The sequence below is a fragment of the Zootermopsis nevadensis genome, unplaced genomic scaffold (genome assembly GCF_977971745.1).
Source record: "Zootermopsis nevadensis isolate Lab colony 2312 unplaced genomic scaffold, Znev_1.0 Znev_ptg000030l, whole genome shotgun sequence".
Lineage (NCBI taxonomy): Eukaryota > Metazoa > Arthropoda > Insecta > Blattodea > Termopsidae > Zootermopsis > Zootermopsis nevadensis.
Window position 1 is genome coordinate 5,187,383 of NW_028259162.1, and position 12,000 is coordinate 5,199,382.

General features: G+C 34.6%; 3 protein-coding genes across 4 annotated transcripts in view; 2 read left to right on the forward strand and 1 right to left on the reverse strand.

The window, feature by feature from the left end:
- The window catches only part of mTor (serine/threonine-protein kinase Tor), a 32,398-nt gene extending 29,371 nt beyond the window's left edge, over window positions 1-3,027 (forward strand). The window contains exon 40 of the mRNA XM_087358505.1: window positions 11-3,027. Coding sequence (XP_087214631.1) covers window positions 11-26 — 16 coding nt within the window. The 3' untranslated portion in view covers window positions 27-3,027. The remainder of the gene's footprint in view (window positions 1-10) is intronic.
- LOC147872115 (cytidine deaminase-like) lies at window positions 1,975-6,469 on the reverse strand. Its single transcript, XM_087358561.1, has 2 exons — window positions 6,253-6,469; window positions 1,975-5,586 (listed from the first exon to the last, which is right to left on the reverse strand). The coding sequence occupies exons 1-2, from the start codon at window positions 6,338-6,340 to the stop codon at window positions 5,198-5,200; spliced, it is 477 nt and encodes a 158-aa protein (XP_087214687.1). The 5' UTR covers window positions 6,341-6,469; the 3' UTR covers window positions 1,975-5,197.
- Window positions 6,470-6,689: 220 nt separating this feature from the next.
- Ube4B (Ubiquitination factor E4B) overlaps window positions 6,690-12,000 on the forward strand; it is a 28,358-nt gene continuing 23,047 nt past the window's right edge. Inside the window, exons 1-5 of one of the 2 annotated variants that reach the window (XM_022085761.2) lie at window positions 6,690-6,929; window positions 7,252-7,393; window positions 7,475-7,656; window positions 9,235-9,402; window positions 11,319-11,627. In XM_022085761.2, coding sequence (XP_021941453.2) covers window positions 6,906-6,929; window positions 7,252-7,393; window positions 7,475-7,656; window positions 9,235-9,402; window positions 11,319-11,627 — 825 coding nt within the window. In that variant the 5' untranslated portion in view covers window positions 6,690-6,905. The remainder of the gene's footprint in view (window positions 6,930-7,251; window positions 7,394-7,474; window positions 7,657-9,234; window positions 9,403-11,318; window positions 11,628-12,000) is intronic. The other variant, XM_087358515.1, reaches the window with a different exon arrangement.

Sequence of the window (12,000 nt, forward strand, 5' to 3'; positions counted from 1 at the left end):
TAATTTCTAGGTGTCCATTTTGGTGAACCCTCATCATATTTTGTTTTCAAGAGAAACGTCTAGCAGAAGCTGCTACATATGTACATAGTGTAAGATGTATAGGATTAGGCTTGTCAACTCTTGATTATTCACAGTGAACAGTAGCAAGTTAGCTGAGATTTGAGGCTCATACATTGATGACTATGAAGATGGCTGTTTGTTGAGATGTTGCATCATGTTGACATTGATTGACATATCAGAGGAACTTCTTCCTTCCATCACTAGAGTGATGAGGTATTAAGCTCCTCTGAAATGTCAGTCAGTAACTGCTAGACTAAACAGTGAAACATCACAGCCATCTTCAATAGTAAGTTATCTGTGAACTCTGCATTCATGTAAACTTTATCATCGTTGCTGCATCCTTTTGCATATATGATAACATTTTCTTCAGTGTTATTAGTTATAACAGGAACAAACATGTGTTATTTTAACTGAGATCAATCTCACAGGTTACACAAATTATCTGCCATACCTTAATAATAATTCGAAGATTTCTGTCTTCTGGGTTGTTGCGCTGAAATCTTCATACTCACCGCTGTGAAAACCTCAAATCTTACATAATAATAATTCCTTTGAGTTTTCTCAAATGTAATTAAAATATGGGATATACCCATATCAGGATTATTAGTGAATATAAATTATTTACTACTTTAAAAACATACTTGGTAAAACCTATTGAAATCTAAAGATGAATGAAGTGTGAATGCAAGAATGAAAATACTCTGCCTATTTTTTCTAGGTATAGTCTGGCAGCACTTTTATTTGGTGCTTTACCATCTTAGTAAAATGTTATTAGCAGACTGACTGAAAGAATAATATAGGGTAAACAGAAAAATCATGAAATTTGTGTAATATTTTGAACTAATTTGTTAATAATTATGTTTGTTTCTGCTATTGGATGGAATTACTTCCTTTAAGTAAATACATAGGTAGAATTGTTAACCTTCCTTCTCCTACATTTTCCTTTCACACAGCTGCGTAAATGTACACTACAAATGAATTTCAGATATATTCTGGCTTTTTGTCACATACTTCTATGGGTTTTACTTCACTGAAATTTATATTTTTGTAAATAGTCAAGAGTTGACCATTGTTATTGTAAGTTAGAATTAAATTAACAATAAAAAGATTACACTTTTTTTACATTCACTTTGTGTAGATACTGGTCATAACTAATGTTTCATTTGTGATAAAAATGCTGAATGGCATTAGCAAAAACAAGGCATATGAAATGTAGATAATTTTACTGTTTGTATTTCATATATTTCACATTCCATGGATGTTTCATGGTTTGAATTAATTTTTTTTATGTAAGTGGTGATTTGTTTTGTTTTAGAACAATATATTTGAACTGATTAGGTACATTACAATATCTAAACTTGTGACCAGGAGATTGGTGAGCATAGTGGATATATTCCTCTTGAAATTTTGAGTAATATCCTTAACTGATGTTTCCTCTCCAATGAGTTATTAGCATGTTGTGTGTGTGTGTGTGTGTGTGTGTGCACGTGCATGCACATGAATGAGACTGAGAATCCTATTATTGCTATGTAATTTCTGACCTTGTCACATGAGTGTTACCATACCAATTCTAATTGAAAGAGTTTAAAAAAGATTCATGGATTCTTATAAGAACTATTAAGATGTAAATGGAGATATGGGTAGAATTTTAACTTGGGCATCCTGAATGACCATCATCCTACAACACTTGTATTCTGCATGCATTATCTAACAGTCAACCCCTTCCAGTTATGTTTAATCTCTCAAAGCCCCTCTTAGTAAAACTGGAGGTTCTTGTGGTGGTGAGAACAAAGGTGGCGGCTGTCTTCTGGGTTAGCATCATCTAAGTTCACTATTTTTCTAAGCAGTTAACATACAAGAAAATAGTTATGCAGGATTTGAGGTTTTCACAGCAGCAATTTTCAAATATGTATGCATTGTGTAAATATATATATTTGATTACAAAGGCACAAAAAATTGGCTTCTTTTCTCCCCACTGTCAAAAGCAGCATATAACAAACCTTTCATACATAATTTCTCATATTTTCAAAATATATCATGTTCAGCATATAATATTAACAGAAAAATACTATGAAGAAACTTCAAGTTTTGAATATCATGAATTAATCAAATCAGTCATGATTATGTACAAACAGTTCATGGTTAACATAATACAGAGATTGTTTTTGGAGCACCACTCATTTAGCATTTTAGTAAAGAAGATTATCTCCTTTACATTGTTTCATGTTGATATTTCTTAACACAGATTTGGTAACAGTTATATTTCTTATTTTAAGAATTAAGTTTACTCTTTTCTTAGAAATTTTATATGAATAAAAATATAGAAGGCAGCATTCCTACTGACATACCAGTTATTTAACAAACTACATCAAATGAAAGTCATAAGTCATTTCTGTTCTGCACCAAGTTGATATCACTACATGCCAAAAGTAATTTATAAAGTTATTTCAATAAAATACATATTTCTGTATATGCCCTTTTTAAAAATTCTTTGGAATACCTGCACATGGATATCACATGGTTACATTATGTTTTAGACTATTATCTCCATAAGAGTATTAATTCTTACCATTATTAAAATAACTTACACATTGGTTGAACCTTAGTACATGCTTACAATTGGTATGACTTAATTGTATTAATAATGTGTTTTAAACTGCATACAGAAAGTATTACATTTATAAAAGCAACAGGTCCTCTTCCATTAAAGTTAAATTATGTAAGGCAAATCAAATTGCAGTCAAAATAGCCAAGGAGTGATCTGGATCCCTAGTCTGTGAGAAGATGTCTCACACAGTATCAACTTTGTGAATTAATTTTTTGTCAGTTAATATTATACAAATAACTTCATATCTGCAAGGAGGTATTGAGAATTATAAACTCCAGGAATAAAACTGAGGTAGCACCTAGACATCTTATTAGAGTCACAGCACATTGTCATGTAGTGCTTTTTTGTTGCTGTTTTTTTTTAAAAAATCTTATTTAATACATAGTTTATTCATGCGAAAAGTTCAATGAGGTGAGAGGATGATTGTCAGTAGCAAATGGGGGGGTGCAAAGTAAGTTGTCAGTATCATTTACCCTTCAGTTTTTAAGTTTAACTGTAAAATCTAGGAATATGTTATTTCACTTAATGTTATAAGAGTGTTACATATGCAAATTTTATAACTATTTATGATGAAGTATCAATGTGATAATTATATCATGACTACTGTAGTGAATATTATTTTCTGTGGCTTCCTTCACCAAGTGAGCCACATGAAACACAAGACATTAAATGAAGGTATCAGGTACTTAATATGCCTCTAATTAACTCTATGGAGCAGAGTCCTTTAGAAGCTCATAGCTGCTAAGATAGTAAAGACGCTACCTACATTTTATGGAACCTGGAAATTAATTACAGTGATCACAAGGGCTTGTCATTGTAGCCAATCCTTAGCCAGCTGAATCCAATCCACATCTCTTGACCAATTATTGTTCTTCATAATATTCAGTTTTAGAAATTGATAAATATATGAAAAAGATATCCCCCTTAGCAGTCTTTTATCTCTAGAGCAGGAAGGATGAAAATAAATTGGAAGTATTAGTAGTGTTGTAAGACTGTTCTATGCTTACAAAAAATAACACAGAATTGACTATTATTTTTATTATTATTATAGCTTAAAAGGCAAACAAATTTATTTTCATTTTTCCTTTGCAAAATTACTAGAAATTATGTAACTGACACAGCACATGTTCTTGAGTCAGTTCCAGTCCACCACCCATCCTAATAACCCATTTACCTAAGATTCATCTTTATGCTAGTCTTCTCAGTCTTCAGAGAGATTTTCGCACAAATTGTGTGTGCATGCAATAGCTCCCTTTTCTGAGCTACATATCCAGCCCATACAAATCTATTTCTTAACACAAAATCTGTAGTTGATCTGTATGAATCCAAATAATGTTTGGCTCACCACCTTTTTTTCTTTTAAAGTGTTGAATTAAATTGGTTATTTCTGTAGTGGGCACACAATGGTAAACATTAAAAATGAGGAAATTACTGATGACAAAATGTGGACAAACTTTTAATGTAATATAAGTCATGTAAATGGTTTCTGTTTTGTGAATAACTGTCACTGCCTATTTTATCATGTCTGATTACCAGCATTTTTGTTAGAAATAAAAAGCACTATAAAATTAATTGAATGAACTGTACATTATTAATCCAGTAAGATGAAATCCTGATAACAGTTTTCCACATTTCAGTATCTCTCTATTCTAAATTGTAATGCACTTATATTTATTTCATTATGAAGACTGAGGAGAAATGCTAAAATAAGTTTTCATTTATGACCTCCAGAAAAATAACGAATTGTGAAAATGTATCAAGAAAAATAAAATATGATGCATAACTTCATTTAAAAGGGCAACAGTTTTCCCCACTGCGCACATTACTTCTACAAGCCTGTGTAGCAAAATGAAAATTGTTCCCAATGATTAGTGTTCATAGATTGCAAAAAGAGTAAATTGAGATCTTCTGGGTTATGATCTGCAGTCTTATAGGTGGTTCGCAACATCCGTCTTCAGAGTAGATTATCTATAGTTGTATTATTCCTTAAATTTTATGGCAATGATTCATTGTATTGTACTTTAAGTATGTTCAACACTAAATTATCTGAGTATATTTAAGTCACATAATGTTTTAGGAGTGCCTGTATGTTCATCTTCAGGTAACTGCTTATTATCCATTATAACAACATTTATTTTATATTAGCAACAGAGGTAGGGACTACACCTGGAACCTTGTATGTATTAATTCTGTATGTTAAGCACTCAATGGAAAGGGTCACACTAGTGGTCAAGTGGATGATTAAATATACTTATTTCACTGAAAAGTGTGAAACATTATACAGTACCCCGAATATTGAGGCTGCTTTATGTTCTTATGAAACATTGGAAACCACCTACAAAACTGCATGGTTGTGACAATCTGAATATGCTACATTTAACCCACAATTTGTAATTCTGATTTTTCCAATCTGATCAGTGTACCCACTGTATAGTTTTAATTATGGGCAGACAATTATAGTAGTAATGAAAAGTATATCAGCAAGTCAAGATAGAGCAAGATAATATGACATGGACAAGTAAATTTAGTTCAAAAGCTAAAACTCAAAGGCAGGAGGTCTTTGATTGAAGTTATGAGCACTTTGGATAAATCAGGTTTGACAAGATACACACCAATTTCAGACCCAAACTCTGCAATAAATTGGCGACAGGAACCACAGGGAGAGACAAAAGTATCTCCATTATCAGCTGCTACAACAATTGTTTTGAAATTTTTGTTTCCTGAACTAATAGCTTTCACAATGGCTGTTCGCTCAGCACATATAGAAATTCCGTAAGACGCATTTTCTACATTGCACCCTGTAAATATTGTGCCATCATTGCACAACAGAGCTGCCCCAACCTGGAATTTGCTGTATGGGCAATAAGCAAATTCTCGAGCTGCCACGCCTTTCATAATGAGGTCTTGAGTTGCTGAATCTTGAAAGAATAAATAAAACAAAGTGATTTAACAAATCACGGATGCTGCTGTCAGAACGGTATTTAGATGTCTGTCTTCTGGGATGTGCATGTTGCCTGGTAGAAGATTACTGATGTTTCAGAGGTGCTTGCTGCCTCTAACATCAGGGCACTGGATGAAATGTTGGCCAACTCCTACTGGACTACATGGCACATCCCAGCAGATGACCATCTCTGTAGTTGCTGCCATGTGAACTTAGACCTCACTAAGTGAGTACATTTTTGCAATAAGATGCCCACTTATATGTAAAGTTTGTATTGGTGCTAGCAAACACAAAACCCAAATTTACTTACAGGCTAGAGGCTTTGGTTAGATTATAAATAATTAAGTCTAGAAACTGAAGATAATCTTAATATTCAGTGACAAGTATACATTATCATCATATTGTTAAATTATTCTGGGAGGTATTTCATATTTCCTAACCAAAATACTTCAATTTTGTTTCAATCAGAACAGTGTAGTCTGCTCAAAGTCCAATTCCACAGCACAAGAAAACGACGTCCAAAAATCGACGCACATTTTGACATTTGAAGATAATATTAATTCCCCTTTTATTGAAAGATAATAGACTAGAATAATATACATTCTCTTACTAAGTATTTAAGTATTACTAAGTATTCTCTTACCAAGAGTGACAAAATCGACAATAACCGAATCCATTCCTCTATTAGGTATGTTATCTATGACACAGATAATATCAATACATTTATGCATACGACATAGATAACCTCTAATCTGTGTTCGGGTATGTCATAATTCTTTCCAATATCAATTTAAAATGTAGAATCAAAATTTTAATTAAAATTATTATAACGTAATACAGAGCTCGTTCGAATTTGATTTCATTTTTATTAAAAATTCTTAAAGCGTGATTTATTAATGAGTAATTTTACGAGTATTTATAATAGCAAGTTTAATTCAATCAAATGTGGACAGATACATGATCTGGCAATAATATGGTCATTCTGAACTTGAATGAAGTGATTGAATTTCGGTACAAGTCTCCTGATTCGTTACTTCTATGCACAGATTTGCAATGTAATGTTGCCTCTGTGAGGTAGATGATCCCTATGAATCCAAAGATACACTACGAAACAGCTGGGTTGTGACGTGAAGTGGACGGAAGACAATTGCCAAACAAGCGATACAAGGCTTTGAGTGACTTGACGTATGTTTATTGCTGGAAGGTCAGGTGTTTTATACGTTTATATTATATATTTCATATTTTAAGCACTGAAAGCCCTGTAAAGAAAAGTCGGCCTGCCTTTCCGATCTTAAAATGAGTGAGCTGAGCCAAGAAGAGGTAAACGTTTACTTTTTATTTGTAAATTTTAGAAATTTTGCCTGTCGAAAGTGAAGCTGTAGTACATACAAAGGAAGCATTGGTTAGGAAGGCATCATGATTTGCAAATTCCATTGGCCATTGGCGGTGTTAAATATGCAAGTAGTTGTGAAATAAGTAAATACCTTACAGATAACAACATTATTAACTCTTCGCATTAATGGAAGTCAGTTATATTTGTTATTTTTTAAAAATTGCATTATATTTCAGTTTGTCGTTTAGGCCAAAATAATTGTTAAATATTAAATTATTTATTTTTTTGTTATTTCACGTGCTGTTGTAGATTCGGCGCCGAAGGTTGGCAAGATTAGCAGTCTTGGATATTAGTGCAAGTCCATCGCCTGGTCAGTTAGCTCCTTCACCTAATGCCGGGGTACCAAATTCTCCTTCAGCACCAGGACCATCACATATTAACATCGAAAATGGTTTGTTGTTGAGTTCGATAAGTAATCATTTTAGGTATTTTTTTTATAATTTGTTGTAATATTTCTAACACACTGTTGCAGGACTTCCTCCCCCATTGGGCACTCAAAAAAGTGACTCACAAAGTACAGACACTTCATCCCAAATGGAAGTAGATGATTCACAGTGTGAGAAAAGTTCAGTATCACAAGTAGATGTGGACTCTGGTATAGAAAACATGGAAGTTGAGGAAACTGATCGCAAAGAAGCTGGTGTCAGACACAGAGTGAGTTACAGTCCTCTTATTTCCTCTATATTATTGTCTTATATTAAATTTCATTCTTTTTATTCATTGAAATGTCTGAGATTGGATGTTTTAATGACAGTGAAAATGTGGATTGTTTTCTTTTCAGTTGTCATGTTGGCTGTTAGCAATGTTTTACCTCCATATTTTTGAAGACGGAGACATTTTGTTCCTCTGAAACATTGGTAACTGCCTACAAAACTACATATCACAACCAAGAAGACCACAATCTATGTTAATATGTATCATTCAGGATTATTATCAATCCCTGATAATACAGTAGATTCCTGTTAATTGGGCCATCGGTTAATCAGGGCAGCCATTTATTTGGGACAAATCTTAAAGAACAAACCTTTTTAACTCTTACATGGAACTTCACATAATTGAGGCAGCTGCTTAATTGGGGCCAATGTGTTCTAGTCCTGATGTGTCCTGGTTAACCAGAATCCACTGTAAGTCTTCATATTGTTTTATAATATCAAACTTCTTTTGATAGGTTTCCATTTTGTAGACATATGGAAGACTGGATATTCCAGTTACACTGTGAATGTATTGATGTGGACTATGGGAAGAGTGGAGAGTATCTTGTAATAATAACAGAAATAGGTATTAAACCTGAATGCTGTTTCTAAACATGGCATTTAGCATATTAAAAGTTACAGCAAGTACTCCAAAGAAGTGTGAAAGGCATGGAAGTTATATTACTTTGGTTACAGACTTAACAGTATCAAAGACAAACTTGATTGGTTAAGATATAATAATAAAAATATTTATTTTTCAAGTAAATTGTTTGCTACTTTAAGAATAGATTTTGCTCTTTAATGAGATCTCTATGAAATCTTTGATTATTCTGAGAATCACATTTCTTAATTGACTCAGCCTTTCTGATTTATTTGTTTGATACATGTGATAGGTGTTGTTCCATGCCAGAATCCACAAAGATGGAGTCTGCTTTTTTCTGTACTTGTAATGTGAACAGAGATATTCTCCTACTTTAAAGAAATATTAACTTATATAAATGTTTTGATGTATATACAGTTTTGACAAACCAGGATAGCTCAGTCAGTATAGTGACTACCTACGGGCTGGATGGCTAGGGTTCGATCCCTGACGGGCAGAGGATTTTTTCTTTAGCTTCTGTGTCCAGACCAGCTCTGGGGCCCACTCAGCCTATCCAATGGGTACCGGGGTGCTTTCCCGGGGGTAAAGTGTGGCCAGGGCATGATGCTAACCACTCACCCCTTTCTAGTGCCAAGGTCAAGAATGAGTAGGAGCTATACCTCGTCTCCCCTTAAACAACCTACGTGGCGTGTAGCGGGGCTGCTTTACTTTACTTGCAGTTTTAACATTAGATGTTCATATTTGGATCAGAATAATCATTTATAAAGTTGGTATTATATTTTGCTGTCAATGTAAAGTTACCAGATGATTTGTTTAATAAGGAGCATGTAATTCGAATTGTAGCGTAAAATTTAAAAGCTGTAAATGGATTTCAGTGTGTATTAACACAAATTTTGAATTGTAACAGCATATCTGTTAAATGTTGATTTGTTTTACCAGACATCTAGCTCATGTACTGAGGTGAATGAAGAGCAAGTACATGCTGTAGTGTCTCGAGTTCTGTGTGTCACATGGAAGGAGCAGAATGAATCAGCCATATTTCTTCCAGAGACTGCATCAGCTTTTAATGACTTGATGCAAGAAGGAAATACAACTATTGATATTCAGGTGAAGTATATGCATGACTAAACAATAACATTTGTTATATAACTTTAAATTTATTTAGCAGGAGGCAAAACACTAATTAAAAATTCTGTTGTGTATTGTATTGTGCTATGGGAAAATGCTGAATTCTGTACAGATGGTATTTGTTTTTATTTAATATTGGTAGTCCATCTGTAAGTGTATGAACTTCCAGTGGAGTCTTATCATGTGGTTTCACAAAATGTATGAACAGAACACCATAAGAAAGAGTATGAACAATCTTTTCCTTTACTATCCATTCTTTTTCTGATTAGCAAATGAATTGCACTGGAAAATTTGTATATTTGGTAATTATGCTCAGTTGCATTACCATTGCTCAGCAGTTTGGCTGAAATGGACGTTATTAACCCTCAGACGTGGTTTTACGTGTACACACGCGGGCATTTAAATTAAAGTTCTTGTGGATTTACGTATAAACACGCGAGCCTCAAAGCCTAATTTAAAACGCCCATAAGTATGGAATAAATAACGCCAGCGCGATGAGGTTTGTTCTCGCCTGTTGTGGAAATAAAGCTCTATGTGTATACATGTGGCAACAGGGTCACATTCCAATGACCTGCACCGGAGGGTCTAAAAATAAACGCCTGACCTGTTAGTTTACAATGGCTTTCCCTTCGACAAGTCGTCCTCTGACGAGCTAGACCAAATACAAGTTTTAAATGAAGTTTTAGAAGATGAGAGTATAAGTGAATATAGTTCGGACGATGATAGTGTATTTGACATTGATTATACACAGTTTGTGACACCGGGAACTGTCGTGTTTAGCGATAGTGATTGTGATAACGGTAGTGGCGGTCGACAGGACGACATCGTACAGGCAGGTGTGGTTTCCAACAAGTTTTTGTGGGAAAATATAGACTCATTTCCTGCTTCACGAGAAGCATTTTGTAATGTATGTGGTCCCCAGTTCGACACTGCTGAACTAGATGTCGTGAGTTCATTTGAAAATATTTTCAATATAGCACTTGTGCAGCACATTGCTGATCAAATCAACAGATATGCTCAGCAAGAAATATCAAAAAGTGCCAATCCTCTCACATTTCGCTCTAGGATTAGGAACTGGCAAGATGTCACAGTAGACGAAATTTACGTGGTTTTGGCTCTATTTATGTTGATGGGCATTGTGCAAAAGCCTACACGTAGATCTTACTATTCAAAGAACCGGCTGTTGTACACTCCGTTTTTTTCTGAAACTAAACTTCTAATCGACTTGCTTCCACTGCTCACACATCTCATCTTATAAGGTAAGATTATAAAACCATCTTTTAAGAGGATTTCGGTGAAAAATTCATAATTATATCTCATATAGTTCAAAAGTTATGAAAAAAGAGTATTTTACAGCAAAATTTAAACGGGCATTTAAAAAATACTACCGCAGGAACAGCACGACAGCGGTATATGCGGGGTATTTAAACCACCACGTCGACGGGTTAACTTCTACCAGACAGTCAGGCATGTTTGCTGTAAGTCATATATGGGATGACATGACACATCCTCAAGTTGAAGGTGGAGATGAGGGCCTCCAGAATTGCATTGTAACTGTCAATATAGTGAATAAGCAGCTGCAGGCAGACAGATTGCATCTCAGGGTTAGTATGGCTTATGGTTTTGAAAACAGCAGGAACATGATCATATCTACATTTGTATATAAACTCCTGCCTAACTAGCTTAAACAAGATTAAATAAACTGCCAGCAGCTTTAATGAAATTCCTGAGGGCAATAGCAGGAGAAGATTAGAAAAACACAGATGCACAATGTAGTGTTTCAAAAACATTGGATATCGTTGCATTTTATAACTCCAATGGTTGCCCTGCTGACATCAAAACTCATTATGTGGCATAACATTTTTGAAATTCTAGTGTATTTTTATCTTCTGCAGGATCTGATAAGCCAGGCATTAATGGAGGTGCTGTCGCAGTTTGCCAGAGGTGAGAACCCTCTTCAAGACCTGGCTCCGTGTGGTCCTAGTAATCAGACCACTCCTAACAACTTGGACAGCCCAGGAGTTGGCTCATCAAGCCCTGCACCTCTCAGTCCAATGTTGTCACCTGTAGTGACTTTGCCCCAGCACCCCATGACTGTTGTGCCCCCAGTAGCTGATACTCAGCAGGGCATTCACGCTCAAAGCCTTATGTATCTCATGGACTGTTATGCGAGAGTGACAGTGGAGGAAAGGAATCACCCAAAGGTAAAGATATAGGAACTGCAAGATAGGGTTCCCAAGCTTTTGGGGAAGTTTGTTTACTGTATGCACTGTAGTTGTATAGTTGACAACTGATGATTGTACTTTTCTAAACAAGAAAGAAATACCTTGAAATACTTCCACTTTATATGTGTCTAAATGTATTTAAAATATTTTACAGGGTTTATGGGTTATAAAACATCAAATGGGAGGATGATTATGTATTAGAAATCAGAAGGGTTGTGGAATCAAGCAGTCATGGCCTATTTTGAAGGTACTATCCTAACATTAGCCTAGACAGTCTGAGGAAAACAATGAAAAGTCTTTGTCTGAATACCCAGCCTTCTGCTCAAAAATCAAACTTTAAACACAAAGCAGG